The sequence below is a fragment of the Lynx rufus genome, unplaced genomic scaffold, assembly GCF_022079265.1.
Source record: "Lynx rufus isolate CCGP_SWC_20201006 ecotype Redwood Valley unplaced genomic scaffold, mLynRuf1.p SCAF_3, whole genome shotgun sequence".
Lineage (NCBI taxonomy): Eukaryota > Metazoa > Chordata > Mammalia > Carnivora > Felidae > Lynx > Lynx rufus.
The window spans coordinates 152,367,432-152,387,034 of NW_025814845.1; the positions used below are offsets into that span (position 1 = coordinate 152,367,432).

At 34.5% G+C, this 19,603-nt stretch overlaps 1 protein-coding gene across 5 annotated transcripts in view; it reads right to left on the reverse strand.

Annotated features, from left to right (window-relative positions):
• Nucleotides 1–19,603, reverse strand: part of HMBOX1 (homeobox containing 1) — a 185,123-nt gene that overhangs the window by 83,218 nt on the left and 82,302 nt on the right. For all 5 annotated transcript variants that reach the window (XM_047090721.1, XM_047090720.1, XM_047090719.1 and 2 more), the window contains exons 3-4: nucleotides 11,902–12,378; nucleotides 3,958–4,043 (exon numbers count right to left, since the gene is read on the reverse strand). In XM_047090721.1, coding sequence (XP_046946677.1) covers nucleotides 3,958–4,043; nucleotides 11,902–12,378 — 563 coding nt within the window. The remainder of the gene's footprint in view (nucleotides 1–3,957; nucleotides 4,044–11,901; nucleotides 12,379–19,603) is intronic.

A 19,603-nucleotide genomic window follows, 5' to 3' on the forward strand; every position in this document is an offset into this window, starting at 1 on the left:
GGTCCCAGTAATTCACTTTTGCTTTTAATTCCCTTGCCTTTGGGGATGTGTCAAGTAAGAGATTGCTACGGCTGAGGTCAGAGAGGTCTTTTCCTGCTTTCTCCTCTAAGGTTTTGATGGTTTCCTGTCTCACATTCAGGTCCTTTATATGATGGACAAGCTTTCTATGGATTCTCACTAACTCACTATTTTCTAGTTGGATCTCTTTTCTAGAATGGAAAGCCCTGCCCCTGAGGCTAGTTTGATGGGCCAAGTGAAAATGCAACACAGTAATAAATGAGAAATACATGAATTCACTAAGTTGACCAATGGGACAATGAAACAATCTTGTTATAAATCACCCTCACTCCCCTGCCTTATGTAAATAACTGAATTAAAGCAGATAAAAGAAAGATGCAAATTCCTTAAGAGCAGAAATTCACGCAGCATTTGGTGAACAAATAATTATTTTTGGAGAGGGAACGTCACTGGACAAAGTTAATACTGGATAAGCTTTCATATGTTCAGCTTGTGTCAGCTTCACTAAAACTCCTTTTACCCTACAAGACAGCACTACAAGGCAGCTAGGTAAACATGAAATCTTCAGAAAGTATGTATAATGCTAGACTCTCTGGGAATGTGCAAGAAAGATCACTGCTTTTTGTTTTTTTTGCTTTTTAAAAAAAATGTTTATTTATTTTTGGCAAAGAGGGAGCAAGCATGAGCAGGAGAGGGGCAGAGAGAAAGGGAGACAGAGGATCCGAAGCAGACTCTGCACTGACAGCAGCAAGCCCCATGCAGAGCTTGAACTCATGAACCATGAGATCATGACCTAAGCCGAAGTCAGATGTTCAACTGACTGAGCCACCCAGGTGCCCTGAAAGATCACTGCTTTTAAAGAACTTTACTCTAAAATGCATAACTGAAATGAGGCATAGTACCTAAGAGTGGTGAACTTAGTGTAACTGATTTCATAAAAAGAGAATTCTAGGAGCACCTGGGTGGCTCAGTTGATTGAGCATCTGACTCTTGATTTCAACTCAGGTCATGATCTCAGTTCATTGGATTGAGCCCCACATAAGGCTCTGAGCTGAGAGTGAGGAGCCTGCTTAGGATTCTTTTCCTTTGCCCCACCCCCACCTCAAAATAAGTAAACATTTAAAAAAAAAAAAAAGAGAGATCTACGTGTGCTAAAGTGATCAAAGAAGCCAGAATGAGGATAATAATTGAGGTAAAAAAATTTTTTTTAATTTTATTTATTTTGAGAGAGAGAGAGAGAGAGAGAGAGGACAGAGCGAGAGGGAGAAAGAGAGAATCCCAAGCAGGCTCTGCACCATCAGCACAGAACCTGATGTGGAGCTTGAACTCACCAACTGTGAGATCATGACTTGAGCTGAAATCAAGAGCCAGATGCTTAACCAACTGAGCCACCCAGGCACCTCAAGGTAATCTTGATAAACAGAACATTATAAGGCTGAAGTGTGAAGGGGAAAAGCATACTAGGCACAAACAATGATTTGTAAGCATCGAAGTGAGAATTCTGAAAATGGTGAGTACCTAAATTTAGTTAGGGAGAATACTGAACAGAAGATGGCAATAAAAAGAAGGCTGGAGTCAGACTATAAGGAGTTTCATTTTTCAGACAATGGAGAACCATTAAAGATATGTGATCAAGGGAAAATGTGCCCAAGCTTTTGGAATAGGAATGAAGAGGAGGAAGAATAAGTTGGATTGAGGTTGAAATGGGGGAAGAAGTTTTTAACAGTACCAAATCCTATGATTATAGAAGCAAAATAAAGGTCACGTGATATAACAAATAGTAAATGTGTAAAAATATTTTCAGAACCACAAGATGGCATTATGAGGACTCTTACTGAGTGGCACAATGTTAAAAATATGCCAGTCCACTGAAATTTAATGTCAGAAAAGCTTACCAATCTCCTACAATTGTACTTCTCAAACCCAAATTATCTGGGGATCTGGTTAAAATGAAAATTCTGATTCAGCAGGTTTAGGGTGGTACTCTGTATCTTTACATTTCTAACAAGCTCCAAATAATGCTGTTCCACGGACTACACTTTGAGTAGCAAGACGCTAAAACATCTTTCAGCTTCCCTTTCCAAAAAGGCAATACTACTGTGTTTAATCCACTATGCTATAACTATTCCCTTTAGATATTCCTAAGAAATTCCTTTTAAAGGTATTTTCTTATAATGTGAATCAATGTCAGATGGGTTTCAAAAGCTACTATTTTACTTACTTTCATTTTTTTAAGTTTATTTCTTTATTTTGAGAAAGAGAGAGCATAAGTAGGGGAGTGGCAGAGAGAGAGAATCCTAAGCAGACTCTGCATTGTCAGCATAGAGCCAGATGTGGGTATTGAACTCACAAACTGTGAAATCATGACCTGAGCCAAAGTTGGACAGTTTACTGACTGAGCCACCCAGGCACCCCAAAAGCTACTATTTTAAAAGTCTAAGATGACTCAAGATTCGGCGGATTCAAGATCCTCAAAAACACTTCCACCTGGAAAAATAATCAACTCTATAATACCGTTCTATAACACTACAGTTTTATTCTTTTTTGTAGCTGACAAACTAGAAGATACTATTGTTTCTAATCTTAGAGAGAAAGTAAAAGCCCTGAAAAGACAATACTCTGTCTTTTCACAGTGCACATCAGTGGGTTTTACCAAAACTTGCCCTTACAATGCCCTTAGCATATTCCTTAATCCTTGAAGATAAAGGTAAAAATGTATTTTAAATATTCTATTGAAAGGTATAAAAATTAAATGTGTACACATCCTTCTATTAAGAAAGATTTCTACATGGAAGGATATGCCTTTAATTAGAATCTTTTACCATGAATATAGGCATCATTTGTAAAAGTATATTACTAGTGTTATATACCACACACACATATGTATTAGAATTGGTTGACTCTTGGGATGAAATTTAAGACTTCTGAAATCTCAAGTTTCATTTTTTACCATACTGATGGTCAATAACAACTTTTTTACATAAATTAGCTTCAATAAATACCGATGTCTAGAGAACAGAAATGATATCTTAAAATTGGAAGGTACTATGTGATTAGATCCAACTATTTCATCATATTGGTAAGAATCTGAGATGCAGAGGCTAAAAAGCCCAAAGTCACGTAGGTGCTAACAGCATGTCAAACAAGGAGGGGAGGAGGAAAAAACTAATTTTTAAATCCATTAATGTACAACATACAACAACGTACCAAATACAAAATGTAGTTAAAAGAGTTTCCAGTTCTTCTAATGACTAAGATATAGTTGAGTTTATATTAGGTCTATAAATAAATCACTGATATCCAAGAAAGAAAGAATACATACCAACAAACACGACATGCTACCCCCATATTTAAGAACTCCATAAAAAACGCAATCTGAATAGAGAATGACACATATACACCACATACTTGAGATGGGGCTGCGGTGGGGTGGGTAATGGGATGGTATATAAAGAACAAGGAGAAGACAATGATAACTCTTATCTTCTCAGTAACGGTTCGAAGAGAGCTTCACATACGAAAAGGGCTTAAAAAAAAAAACTTCCTTTACTCTCATGGATAATTTTTTAATTGGTAAAATCGAGAATCAGGAGGACTGCAAGCTTTTAAAAACATGAAATGTAGATAGCAGTTGGATGTGCATGTGTCATAAGCTCTGTCAGTTACAAGAAAACCAGAGACCCTTTTTTAGTCATAAAATGGGGAATTTTGTGGTTATCACAAATGCTATAAAATTTACTAGCACCAGTTTAAAAAAAAAAATCACTGGAGAAGTTTCATGATATCAGAGACAATGGGTTTTAAATCATAGGCATACATTATTATGCCTAAGTTGACAGGTCTGTGCTGCAATGCAGAAATGCAAGCAATATTCCAACATCTGCACCAGAAGGCAGAGACTAGACATGATTCCAGAATAAAGGGCTCTTTAGCTCTTACCTGTTACCTGTGCAACAACTGCTTGGGAAATCCTCCGATTGGCAAGAAAGGCTTTGATTTCCTCTTTTATCACACTGCTGTCCCTCCTAACAAAAACAGAAGACAAGACCAACAATGTATGTTGAAGGTAGAAATCCTCATCTTTGCTAAGAAAGGTGAAGCAGAGAGGTGGGGAGCACATAGAAAGAAAGAACACAAAAATAAAGGTAAACAGACCAAGCTTGTGTGAAAATATGAAATTAAAACAAACCAAGAAACACCAAATATTCAAGTCCTAAAACATCACACCATCAGACAGACGCTTTAGTGAATGCCACAGTAGATATAAGTCTCATACCAGACGATGGTTAATCGCATGCTGTGTGTAATTCACATTAGGAACAAGGCTGCCATATGGTATATACTAAGTTTCATTACTGAGGAATGAATATACCTTACACAGACAGAAATCCTAGAAAAATAAAAAGCAATAACAACAACAAAAATCAGTTGTGAGTAGACTGTGGGCTCGCATGTTAACTATGAAACTGCATAAATAATGTTCACTTTAAAACCTTTGTTAAAGGAATAGAAATCATCATCATTCTTACAACTGCTAAAAACATTAGCCATTTGAAAATTTTAATTTGCCTTCTTTTTCCTGTATAAACCAAAAAAAAAAAAATTAAGTGGGATGAAATGAATATAGAATTTTAATATAAAAAGGCAACATTAATTTCCTATTATATGTAATATAGAGTACTTAAAACTATATTGTGTCCTTGAGATTACATACATATTATAGATCTAATTTTTCCTCCACTAAGACAACAACAAATTCTCACAAGACGAGACATTTACTAGAACAACAATGAAAGGCAAGACTTCTATTTCTCCACCACAACAAATACACTTTAAGTAAAACTTATACCCTTAAAACCAACCAATTTCTCTTTGAATACTTTATGTTCAAAAGGATTACATAAATAAAGTATTGATTTTTGATCAAGCTCAAAAAAACCACAGAATAGTGGTAATTTATAATCTCATACAGGGTCAGCAAACTATGGCTAAATCTGGCCTCCCAACTGTTTTTATACAACCTGTAAAAGCTAAGTAAGAATGTTTTTCACACTTGCAGTCATTATGTGATGACAGAGAACACTAACTCTGAACATGAATTAAGCAAAGTATTATCTCCTCACCAAAAATTCCATCCTTCTATTGGTAGGCCTATGTTTTAAAAACTATATTCAATATTGTATTTTGTCAATAAAAATCTGTGCCTTTTTTTTCCTCTTAGATGTTAAGTATTAAGTATGTGTATTATATCCTCTATTTTGCCTCTTGGCCACAAAGTGTAAGATGTTTACCATCTACTCTTTCCGACCCCTGATCTGAGAAAAAAGGATCATGAAATCTTTACAAATCATTTTGTAAATGAACCACAAACTTCCAAACTACTTATAGGAGCCCAAGTCTTTCTAAAGATTATTTGGAGTAACAAAAGAAAAGATCCTACCCAAAAATAATCAGTTGTGATTTAACTTAGAGCAGGTATGTTAGCCCTTTCGTGAGGAGGGGCTATACACTGTGTGAATGGATACCAATGTTCCCTTTCAGGAATTCTGGAAAAGAGCAGAGAAGTAATAGTAGTGACAAGCTTTCAATCTGAAGCTCTACTGTATATTCCTGACCTACTGGTTAGAAATGCTAGTCAAAAAGATTCCTAAAGAAAGAAAACAGCTGCCTAATCCAATACTTAAAATTTCTCATACTCCTCTAGATTCTGATCTAGATACTGGCTAGATTCCCTCCAAAATGCTTGTTCATATTGGAAGTTATTTCTTTGAAAAACATGCACTCTCATTTGATTTAAAACTGTGTATCTGAAATAAAAAGGCACAATACACTTAAATACATTTTAAAGTCAAATAAAATAAACTGCTCTGTATAATACAGGTAGTATAGACCAAATGGCTCTCAAAATCCACCAATAAATACCTGCGCAAGGGATAATTTCAGCAGTATGAATTTGCCTTACGTAAATAAAACAACCAAATCATTTGGTCTCTGATACAGCTTCAAAATTAATCTGAAAAAATTTAAATAAAGCACTGCATTGCAATGTATAGACTATCCTTCTAGGAAAATGAAAAGTGAGTTTAACAGAATATTTATTAAGGTTAAATAAAAAACGTGCTTTCTGGGAAAAATGATTAAATGGTATTTTCTTGACTACGGATTTAAATTGGAATTTAAATCAATTTATTTTAAATCAAATTCACCTAGAGTAGACACTAAATCATAAAGAGGAGATAACATTCAATTATTCCAATAGGAAATATCCAATTTGTGAATTATTCACAGCCTTGCAGTATGACATTATCAAGGGCTGCAGAAAGACAAAAAGAACTTCAAAAAGTCTGCAAAACAGCAGCAATTCATTTACCCTCCCATAGACTATATTTTTAGATACTTGGCAAGTTCCTAAGTACCAAGTTAAAATAAGTTAAAAAAATAATAGTAACAAAACCTCTTTAGTCAACTGCTTTACCAGAGAGAAGCTTTTTCAAACTGAAGAAAAACTTAAGACTTAGAAGATAAGGATATGCTTGGGCAAGTCATTTAATAAAGCTGGACCCTGGTTTCATCAACTGGTAAAATGAGAACATTAATACCACCATCACAAGGCTTTTAAAATTTTTCTCCAAGGATGGAAATTAAATTTAAATAAAATTTAGTGTTAAATGTATGTATATGTGTGTATATGTGCATAATATAAAAAATAAAAAATTCTTCAATGAAAAATTTTTTGAAACGGTAAAACCATTAAACAATGACTATTATTTTATAAAACTCCAGAAAGAATCCCAGAAGAAGAAACAAAGGATCTGCTATAATTACCTACATCTGAAGTAAACATCTATACCAGGTGCTTTAAGGCACCATGGAAAGATTTAGACACAAGTAGTGATGTGTTTAGTTGGTTTCATCAGGTATAGGTATCCCCTGCTTTCTGAAGGTTCGCGGTATGCCACTCTGCTTTTATAAAAGAGCTACATTAGTATGGTAATAGCATTTTTTGGTAAAGCCAAAATCTCCTTCGGATTTCAGTTAGTGAAAACAGGTACGAATGTAGGTCTTTCCTAAAAGTGAAGTGGTATAACTCAAGCTTTCAGATGGTTTGTCAGGGGGTGAGGGCAGACCTGTATTTTCAAAATAGTAATAGCATTCAACTTTCACTGTGTCCAGTTCTCTTATGTATTTCAAAGACCTCCATTCTACAGGGTTAACTATGTTCTTTAAACTTTCACATATTCCACATACACCAGTTTCCTGATGTGAAAACTCTTTTGTTTACTCCAAATCTAATTTCCTTATATTCTCCTACTGCTTACTTTCTGTCTTCATTTGAAATTTTTCATCCTCTTTAAAAAGAATGGATCCCTTTTTCTTCACTTTTTTTTTTTTTTAGGAAAACCAATTTTTTCAAGTTTTTATTTTAATCACCAAGTGCTTATCGTGATTCACTTCTCTTATAAAATCTCACATTCCTCATGATTTGTACTCCTCAAGTCTTATAGTGAAACACAAGTTGATCTTCTTTGATTCCATGGCTTACTTTCAAGATAATCTACCACTCTATTTGCATCGAACCACTTAAAATCGATGTCCTCTCCTCCTACTACCTTTTCCAAATCACAGCCATGCTGAATTCATCTATCTGGGTGATTTCCACATGAGGATAAAATTCTTCCTTTCCACCCTCCATTGTCATTATTTTTATAACTTGCTAAACTTTCCATTGTTACCCACAGACCTTTCTTAACATCCAAATGAATTAATCAGGAATGCCTCTTTGTAGAATCACCCTTTCTTTAAGACACAATTTAACAGTCATCTATTCAGAGACGTTCTCCCTGATACAGCTAAGAAAGATCTTTTCTTACAACAACTAACTTTATCATTTTAATTATACTACTCACATGCTAACCTATTACATGGTATTCTGTATTACAGCAGTTCCCCAGACCTGGTCTTATCGCTCCTACTAGCCTGTGAAGTCTTTTGGCACAAAGATTGCGTCTTATTCATCATGGGGTTTGCATATAATAGAGCTTAATTTGTTCAGTGAATGAACAAATTTGTAGTTGAAGATAAAAGGTTGTAGTATGGCAAACCTGATCTAGATAATTTATAAAACAGCTCTAAATTCTTAATCTCAGATATGTTTAAGCTTCCTAAATCAGAATGGAAAAAGATTTATTTATGCTAGTTCAAAATGGCAATCCTTCCATTTCCAGAATGAAGGCTATTAAAGACTACGTGTTTGAAAGTTGTATGCTTTAAGATCTTCTGTATTTTCTCAGTTGATATACACTACACATTCTTTAGGACCCCTTAAAGGTAGCCATCTATCTCAAAGACTTCCAGAGATGGACCAGTCCCTACAAAGACTATTTCACAGGTGAGAAAATATAATTACATATAAATTCTTTAGCTTTTAAATAAAAACCTGCTCCTTTAATTTCTACTCATGGAGATAAAGCATAATTTAAAAATTTTAAAGATAATTTTAAAAGAAAAGCTACTCTATATGTATAAACAACATGATAACTGAATTTAGAAAATAAATATCTTAAATCACCTATTGTTAGGCATATAGACAACCACTCAGAATAAAGTCTTAGATCTTGTATAAAATACTAACACAGTTTGTATAAAATACTAACATTTAAGTACATGAGTAGTTAAGCATAACACCTATAATATATGGCATTGTTTATGACTTCTTCATAAGCTTCATTTTACTTGTTATTTTATAATACATACGTGAAAAGAGCAGGCACTTCAATAGATGTACACTGTAATATAAACGGATGTATATATACAACAGTATATAAATATGTGTGTTAATAGATGCATTTAAAAAATATTAATATGTGAAATGGGTGTTCATTCTAGCTCTTGGTTTTAAAGTTCTTCCTAAAATGTTATATATTCAATAATGTGTTGAGAGCTCACATTCTAGTTTCTTTCTTGTTTCACCATGATCAATTAAAAATGAGAAAAGTTACTTTCTTTCTGATTCTTTCCTAACAAGTTGATCAAATATACAATTATAACCTAATTTCTATAAAAAATTTCCTTGTGTGCCCTGAAATTATTAGGTATTAAGTCTGAACTCAACGGCTTATGTAATTTGAAAAATATTTATCTTATGGTTGAGTGCTGTAGACGCAGGGAAATGTGAGCATGCAAGATGTGAATTACATGTATCTAGAAAAGGAGACAGGAAGGCATTCAGGTACTCATTCTCCCTACTTACAGCCCACCAAATCTAATTCACTATAATGTCACCATAGTGTTGAGTGATTAGTAAGGGCAGGGTAGCCCTATGTAGGCACAGGATACTGAAACATCCACCGCTCAAAAATTTCTCTAACACTCTACCAAATAAAAATTCATCTGGTTAGTAAATGATCTGAAGTGGCAAATGCACGTGGGGGGTGAGGGAGGGAGGAACAGCCCATTAAGGCATTCACAACTTTGTCTTGTGTTGTATCTACCACTGTTCTTAAAATCATACTGAAATCTGCAGATGTGAAAAATTTATTTACAGAGGCAACAGATACCAGAGACATGGTAATAAAGACGTGGGTCAGAATTCAGGCTCTGCCACTTAATATTTAGGTTTTCTTGGGCTAGTTATTTAAATTTTGTGAATCTCAATTTTTCTGCTCCACCTCACACACAGCACTGTCATGATGATTAAAAGGTTGAGAATAGTCATGCAATAAACTTCTCCCTCTGATCTAAGGTTACTATGTGCAAACTTGAGAAAAATTAGAAGTGGGTACAAAGGAGGAGTGCCAGTGTGGGTGAGAACACAATGGCAGAGGACCACAGAGAGCCAGAAAGTTCAGTGAGACCCCCTAGATGATTAGAGAACCAAAGTAGAAGTTCAAAGAAGCAGAGAATAGGACAAAGTATCCTAACTATACAACAAGTGGCAGTTTGTAAATTAAATGCTGGTAACAGTGCATAAACATGTATACATTTAATGATGAAATGTGAATGTGCATTTATGGTGGGATTTAATTACAAATCCTATTCATTGCTAAATAGGTTTTCTGTTTATTTTGAAAACATAGTTGCATTACAACAATATGCCAATGTAAGAGTTAATAGTTAAGTTTGTAGACCATTGTAGTCAAGCTTTAGATCTTGGTCAATCTCCCAGAGCCCTTTGTTTACATGAAAGTTTCCCTAAATTTCATGGCAGTCTAATACACATTTGGGAATTAACTATTATATGTTAAAAGCTTATTAAAACTGATTAATGACAGCAACAAAAAACAAGCAGCATATAAATTTTATTAGTGATATCCTCTCTACTCAGAATAATTAAAAGCTAACCTTGTTATATTTCAGGGACTTAAGTAACTTCTATTTGCCCAAATGGTTTTCTCGCTCAATCATGACAATGATATACATATTAAAATCAAAAGAACACCTAAACTGTGGCTAGCTGCTTTAATAAATGACAATGAATTCAAAGCCAAATTGATCTCTTATTTTTTTAAGTTTTAAACATTTAAATAACAGGGTCCAATGGCTGCTCTATGAACCTATTCATCACAGGAATTACATTGGCATCTAGATGCAATAGCCCTTCAACTCATGATTCCATATAAGGCAGTGTAACCCTAAAAACAAATTTGGGACTGTTTGTTTAAAAGGTATTTTACCATGGCAGTACTATAGAATAGATCTTCCATACGGCAATATTAAGTCACTATTATACTATCTTCAAGTCTTAAAATCTTTAGGAAGAACTATAACTCATAGGTTTTAATTTTATTTCTGACAAAATTCGTACTGTAAATTCTTTTATTATCTATTGTAACTACCTGCAGGCTCTCCTCCCTACTACAGTAGTGGTAATCTATTGAAAACAATGTTTTTATCATGTCTATTCCCACAGACCTGTAAAAAAGCCTTAATTCCAGTCAAATTAAACATAAACTACTCGCGTGGAACTCAAATCTTCCAAAACCTGTACTGAGTCGTAATATTCTTATTACCATAGTCTAGCCCATACAATCTTTAGAAGCCTAAACATGTCTTGCCTTTTCTACCTATTATTTACTATTCCCTTAACTTTAAATAAAATTCCTATATTTCAAAACAAAGGCTATTCTTTCAGATTTAGCTCAAATTCATCCATTCACATAACATATTAAACCGTTACTCTGTGTCAAGGACAATTCTAGATTCTGGAAACACAACATTTGAAAACACATGGTTCTGTCCTCAAAGTGTTCCAGGTCCAGTGTGAAGTCTTTCCTAATCACCTCTGTTGAAAGTAGACTTCTCTCTTTTTCAGTGTTTAAAACAACAAAGGCTTATACTTCCCTTGTAACGGATAACAAAAAATATATAAATATATGCATCTCTTAAATTAGAACTTTAGCTTCTTAGGGGTAGAAACCATGTCTATTCTTCTTCGTAAGAACACTTTTTAAATAACAGGTCCTCAAAATTCTTTTGTTGTGGTATGTTAGAGTGAAAAATTAAGAGTGTATACATTTTGTATCATAAAATCATCTCTCTCAAAAATTCTAAGGATCAAAAAAAAATTCTAAGGATCAGAATGTGTCTGTTAAAAATCCAGAAAATACAGATGTTAGCAATTAGAACTACAAAGAGAAGGCTAACTTCTGCTTTGGTAAACAGAATGTAAAAGGTTTATCAAGCAGCAAAGAGAAAGGGCTAAGGTAGAGAAGACAAAATCTGAATTATAATCATAAAATTAGAAATTTTTTTCTTTCATCTCCAAGAGGAGGAGGGGGAAATCACAGTTCTTAACAGGTAAGTAGCTGAAATACAGTATATTACTCAAAACCAATCTAAGAACACAGACATTCTGGGGACTCTTGAGTAAGCAGAATAACTAACCTCATTAACTCCTCCACTTTATCATCTACATCTAGGTCCTCTTCTGAGGCTTCAAAACTGTATGACCTCTGACCCATGCTGTTTGCATGGTAGCGAGTGGGTGACATCTTTCCATTGGATGTAGATAATCGCTCGTTATTCTCTCTCCCATTTTGATTGGTAGTGCAAGGCTGTGGGGAGGTATCATAACTGTTGCTGGGTGATGGGGACATTCCAGAATGCTGGGTCTGTGTGGAAGCTGTAGCTGTAGAGGAAGATGCTGGAACATTGTTGGTACTATTCCCATAAGAACTTCCTCCATAGCTGGACCTTCTTCCAAACTTGTCACTATGCTCTTGATCAAGACGGTCCAACGTTTCCAAGGCATGGAGAATTTCATGTTTAGTCATTCCAGTACGCCGAAGGCGCTGAAGCAGATCTATCTGCTCTATGGTAAATCTGGGTTCATCTGTATAGTGAGACATGGTTTCCAGCAAACTAAAAAAAAAAAAAAAGTTTATTTACAATACTACCAAAAAACGTATCATTATAGAGAATGCTCAGAAGATGCAAAATATTTCTACACCTTAATGAAAGTGATTAAGACATTACTATTATAAAAAATTACATTATATATTATAATAATCTCTCCATGCCAAAACATTATTGTCATGGCAAATGGATTGGTATAGTTACGGAGTTTATTAGCAGATGGACATTAGATATAACGTAAAACCCAATTTGGCATACAATTTACATTTTCTGCAATTTGGTAAATATTTGAAGCACAATTTCAGATATGGCATTAATACTAAAATAACAGATTAGATACATATACTTTTAATCCTAGTTTATCTGATTACTTGCAGGTATTTTTACCATCTCAAATTCAGTACTCTACATTAGAGTACTATTAATGAAAAGTTATTGAGAAAATAGTTTGTATTGTCTCGATTTACTAAATATCAGCAAAACTGACCTAGGAACTCTATTATCTTCATTTAGTGTAAACAAATGATTTGGTAAGGTAAGCCTAGGCAAATACTAGTAACTAGCAAAAATATTTAAATGGAAAAGAGAAGTACATTAAAAATCTCATTAAGCATTTCACCCACCACTTAGCAATTTCGTTTAGTATCTCATCTCCGTAATGCATTCTCTCTTAACAGTTATCCCAAGAAATTGATCTTTCATGGTTGTAGCCAAACTATTCATTTTTCTTAGAAAATTGCTTCCACATGGTTCCTTTAACTAACACAAGAAACTGTAGCACACCACAAAATGCCAGAGTCATAACAATATTAAGTTTAAGGAAATTATCAAATTTAAATATTCTCACTACTTGAATTTTTTTCTTATAAAACCTGACTATCCTAATTTAAGATTTTTTTTAAGTGGTAATTTCTTCTATTTTTACTATTATAGTTCTAGTGCCAAATAGGATTCATGGCATACAGCAGGCTCTAGGTAAGTGTTTGCTAATGGAAATAAACGTCAAGGAATTTTCTCAACCTTTACAGGTAAATATCTGTTCTGGGCCAGTTCTCCATAGCTGTTCAAAGTCTGTTTCTTCATCCCTCTCTACTGCAAATTTATTGAACGTTCACTTCTCGGCAGGAATTGGGCAACAGTTTCATATAATGAAATTTCATCTAATCTTCAAAACAACCCTCTGTGGCAGAATTTTAAGATTTTATATTGACTGATTATTGGGGAAACTAAGGCTCAGATTGGTTCTGTACCTTGCAAAAAAGTCTGATTAAGAGCAGAAAAAAGATTTAAACCTAGATCTTATTGACTCCAAAAGCATGTATGATTCCGTTTTCCAGTATATTGCAGAACTTACTGGAATCCTATGATCTGGGATATAGGCTATACTCTTTTAAGTCTCCAGTTAAAACCACTTAGATAAAAATCACTCTACTGATGGACTAGGGGTTCTAGGAATAGTTTTTTTTGTTTTTTTTAATCTTTGCTCCATCTGGAATTTATATTTACTTAGTAAGTGTGAAAGGATTTCAGCTTTATTTGTTCCCAAATGCTTCACTGAGTAATATGTTTCTTTTCCTCTAACCTGAAATACCACCTTTCTCATATGCAAAATATCCATACAAATCTGTATCTATCTTTGGATTCTCTATTCTATTCCATTGATTGTTTTGTCTTTCAAATCCTAAAAATAAGCAGACAGAAATCTAGACCTTTTATGTGAAATCACTCTAGTTTTAGAGACAGGCTAATTAAAAATAAAAACAAACATTTTGTGAACCAAAAATAACATGTTGCAAGCCATTTGTGGTCACAGGCTACAATGTCTTACACCTAAACATTATCTTCTGTTTTCTTCCAATACTCACTGTGACAAGCTATCCATGATAAGTCCTATTTTTATGATTACTGTATTGCCTAAGTTTTTTCCTCCAACATTTTATAATGAAAAATAATAAACATACAGAAAAATTAAAATAAATTTACAGTGAACACCCACATACTAACCATCTGAATTTTCCCATTAGCATTTTACTTACTTTATAACTATCCATTATATCCATTAACTATCCATTCCCTATGCATTCCCTATGCATTCATACCTACATTCATACCTACATTCATCTTTTTTTATGCATTTCAAATTCAGTTACAGACATCTGTACACTTCCTCCTAGACACTTCCACATGCATTTCATTAACTTGAGTTCAGTTATTTGTTCACGTTTTTCTTTTGAGGTAAAATTTACATAAAAGAAAATGCATAAATCTTATGTTTACCATTCTAAGGGTTTTGAGAAGTACATACTGTAAAAATGAAATACATAAAAAATAAAATAAAAATAATTTAAAAAGGGACACTTGGGTGGCTCAGTCAGTTAAGCATCTGACTCTTAGTTTTGGCTCAGATCATAATCTCACAGTCATGAGATCGAGCTCTGCATCAGGCTCCACACTGGGAATGAAACCTACTTGGAATTCTCTCTCCTCCTCTCCCTCTGCCCCTCCCTGACTTGTGAAAACATCTGCGTGCTCTCTCCTTCTCTCTCTCTCTCTCTCTCACGCACACACACACACACACAAAATCTGTGAAAATGTGTATGAAGAAAAAGAATTTTACTACCACTCCAAGAAGTGCCCATTTCCAGTTAATCCTTGGCCCCTTCCCAGTTAATCCGGGACTGCTTCTCTCATAGGGAACCACTGCTCAAATTTTTCCCACCCCAGATTAGTTTTCCCTGTTCTAGAACTTGATATAAATGGAAGTTCTATGTACTCTTTTGTGTAATTTCTATGTACTTTTTTCACTCAGCATAAAGTTTTTGAGGTTGATCTACAACGTTGTATCAGTAGTTTGTTCCTTTTTATTGTTGAGTAGCACTTCATTATGGGAATATACTACATGTTTATCCATTCTATTTTAGACACATGAACTGTTCCCAATCGTTAGCTACCTAAATACTGTGGCTATTACAATTGTACTTTACTACTTGTTAGCTTAATAAATGCCCCCCTGCCACATATATCATAAGCTGGTTGACAGAGAAGAGAAAATTTCACAACCAGAGTAACTCATTTACTTTTTTTCCTGACCAATTTCAAAAGAACAATACACCCTGCTTAACATAAATGATATATTATTAAAATGCTATGCAGTGTTGCTAATGTTCTATGCTCTATGCTAGTTAACATTACACTGTTATATTCACTGTGAATATCCATCAAGTTGTGACTATTGATAGGTGTATTTTTCAGTAGGTATATTATGCTTAAATAAAGTTTGTTGAATATCTACGTGAACATTTTCTGAGTGGCTTATAAGTACACTTAACACTCCACTTTCTGTTATAACCCTTAACCTTTTGTCTGCTCCATCCAGTGCTTAGTAATATATTAACCCCTAATCCTAGGAACTTCTCTTTAAAATTAGCTGCAAACAACATAAACAAATGGAAAGATATTCCATGCTCATGAATTATAAAAGTCAATATTGTTAAAATGTCCACACTATGCAAAGCAATCTACAGATTTAATGCAACCCCTATCAAATTACCAATAGCATTTTTCACAGAACTAGAGTAAATCATCATAAAATTTGTATGCAACCACAAAAGACCCAAATAGCCAAAACAATCTTAAAAAAGAAGAACAAAACTGGAGGTATCACAATCCCAGATTTCAAGATATACTACAAAGTACCTTGCTACAAGATTTCAAGATATACTACAAAGTACCATTACTACAAAGTAGTAGTAATCAAAACAGTATGGTACTGGCACAAAAACAGACACGTAGATCAATAGAACAGAATGGAGAGCCCCGAAATAAACTCACGATTATATGGTCAACTAATCTTTGGCAAAATACCAAGAATAAGCAATGGGGAAAAAACATTCTTTTTAACAAATGGTGTTGGGAAAACTGGACAGCTACATGCAAAAGAATAAAATTAGACCACTTTCTTATACCATACACAAAAATAAACTCAAGATGAATTAAGGACCTAACTGTGAGACCTGAAACCATAAAAGACCTAGACAGAACAGAGCACAGGCAATAATTTCTCTGACAACATCTGTCTAGATAGACCCCTGGGACAAGGGAAACAAAAACAAAAACTATTGAGACTACATCAAAATAAAAGGCTTCTTTCTGCACAGCAAAGGAAACAGCACAACTAAAAGACAACCTAATAAATGGCAGAAGATACTTACAAATGACATATCTGATAAAGGGTTAGTATCCAAAATACATAAAGAATTGACCCATCTATTTGCTGTCTACAAGAGACCCATTTTCAACCTGAAGACACCTTCTAATTGAAAGTGAGGGGATGGAGAACTATCTATCATGCTACTGGTAGTCAAAAGGAAGCTGGATTAGCCATACTTATATCAGACAAACTAGATTTTAAACTAAAGGCTGTATCAAAATGTGAAGAAGGGCATTATATCATAATTATGGGGTCTCTCCATCAAGAAGAGCTAACAATTATAAATGTTTATGCATTCAATTCGGAAGTACCCAAATATATAAAACAATTAATCACAAACATAAGAAATCTTATTGGTAAGAATGTGGTAATTGCAGGAGACTTTAATACTCCACTTACAATGATGGACAGATCATCTAACAGAAAATCAATAAAGAAACCATGGCTCTGAATGATATACTGGACCAGATGGACTTCACAGATATATTCAGAACTCTTCATCCTAAAGCAGCAGAACACACATTCTTCTTGAGTGCACATGGAACATTCTCCAAGACAGATCACATGCTGGGTCACAAAAGAGCACTCAATAAATGTTGAAGAATTCAGATCATACTACGCACATTTTCAGATCACAATGCTATGAAACTTGAAATCAACCACAGGAAAAAGTCTGGGAAAACCTCCAAATGCATGGAGGTTAAAGAACACCTTACTAAAGAATGAATGGGTCAACAGGCACTTAGAGAAGAAATTTAAAAATATATGGAAACAAATGAAAATGAAAACACAACAGTCCAAACCTTTTGGGATGCAGCAAAGCAAAGGCAGTCATAAGAGGAAAATACATTGCAATCCAGGCCTTTCTCAAGAAACAAGAAAAATCCCAAATACAAAATCTAACAGAAAACCTAGAGGAACTCAAAGCAGAACAACAAAGAAACTCCAAGGCCAGCAGCCAAACAGAAATAATATAGAATCCAAGAAAAACAGATCAATGTAACTAAGAGCTGGCTTTTTGAAAAAATAAACAAAATTGATAAACTGCTAGCCAGACTTTTCAGAAAAAGAGGGAGGATCCAAATACATAAAATCATGAATGAAAATGGATTTATCAAAACCAATCCCTCAGAAATACAGTTGTCAGAGAACACCATGAAAAATTATATGCCAACAAACTGGACAACCTGGAAGAAATGGACAAATTCCTAGACACCCACACACTACCAAAACTCAAATGGGAAGAATAGAAAATTTGAACAGACCCATAACTAGTGAAGAAATTGAATCAGTTATCAAAAATCTCCCAACAAATAAGAGTTCTGGGCCAGATGGCTTCCCGGGGTGGGGGGGTTCTACTAGATATTTAAAGCAGAGTTAATACCTATCCATCTCAAGCTGTTCCAAAAAATAGAAACGAAGGAAAACTTCTGGACTCATTCTATGAAGCCAGCATTACCTTGATACCCAAACCAGACAGAGACTCACCAAAAAGGAGACTTAACAGGCCAATATCCCTGATGAACATGGATGCAAAAATCCTCAACAAGATACTAGCAAAATAAATTCAACAGCATATAAAAAGAATTATTCACCATGATCAAGTGGGATTCATTCCTGGGCTGCAGGGCTGGTCCAATATTCACAAATCAATGTGATATATCACATTAATAAAAGAGAGGATAAGAACCATATGATCCTGCCAATAGATGCAGAAAAAGCATCTGACAAAATACAGCATCCTTTCTTAATAAACACCCACAATAAAGTTGGGATAGAAGGAACATACCTAAACACCATAAAAGCCATATATGAAAAGCCCACAGCTAATATCATCCTCAATGGGGAAAAATTGAGAACTCTCCCTGAGGTCAAGAACATGACAGGGATGTCCACTCTCATCACTATTGTTTAACATAGTGCTGGAAATCCTAGTATCAGCAATCAGACAACAAAATGAAATAAGAGGCATCAAAATTGGCAAAGAAGAAGTCGAACTTTTACTTTTCACAGACAATATGATACTCTACCTGGAAAACCTGAATGACTCCACCAAAAAGCTGTTAGGACTGATACGTGAATTCAGCAAAGTTGCAGGTACAAAATCAATGTACAGAAATTGATCGCATTTCTTTACACCAATAATGAAGCAACAGAAAGAGAAATCAAGAAACTGATCCCATTTACAACTAAACCAAGAACCATAAAATACCTACAAATAAACCTAACTGAAGATGTAAAAGGTCTGTTTGCTGAAAACTACAGAAAGCTTATGAAAGAAACTGAAGAAGACACAAAGAAATAGAAAAACATTCCCTGCTCATGAATTAGAAGAATGAATATCGTCACAATGTCTATAGTACCCAAAGTAGTCTACACATTCAATGCAATCCCAGTCAAAATTGCACCGGCATTCTCCTCAAAGCTAGAAAAAACAATCCTAAAATTTATATGGAACCAGAAAAGACCCTGAATAGCCAAAGTAATATTGAAAAAGAAAACTAAAGTGGGAGGCATCACAATCCCAGACTTCAGCCTCTACTACAAAGTTGTAATCATCAAGACAGTATGGTATTGGCACAAAAACAGACACTCAGATCAGTGGAATAGAATAGAGAACCCAGAATCGGACCCACAAATGTATGGCCAACTAATCTTTGACAAAGCAGGAAAGAATATCCAATGGAATAAAGACAGTCTCTTCAGCAAATGGTGCTGGGAAAACTGGATAGCAACATGCAGAAAAATGAACCTGGACCACTATCTTACACCATACACAAAAATAAACTCAAAATGGAGGAAAGACCTACATGTGAGACAGGAAACCATCAAAACCCTAGGGGAGAAAGCAGGCAACAACTTCTTTGACCTCAGCCACAGCAATTTCTTGCTCGACACATCTCCAAAGACAAGGCAATTAAAAGCAAAAATGATCTATTGGGCTCTCATCAAGATAAAAAGCTTCTGCACAGCAAAGGAAACAATCAGCAAAACTAAAAGGGAACCAATGGAATGGAAGAA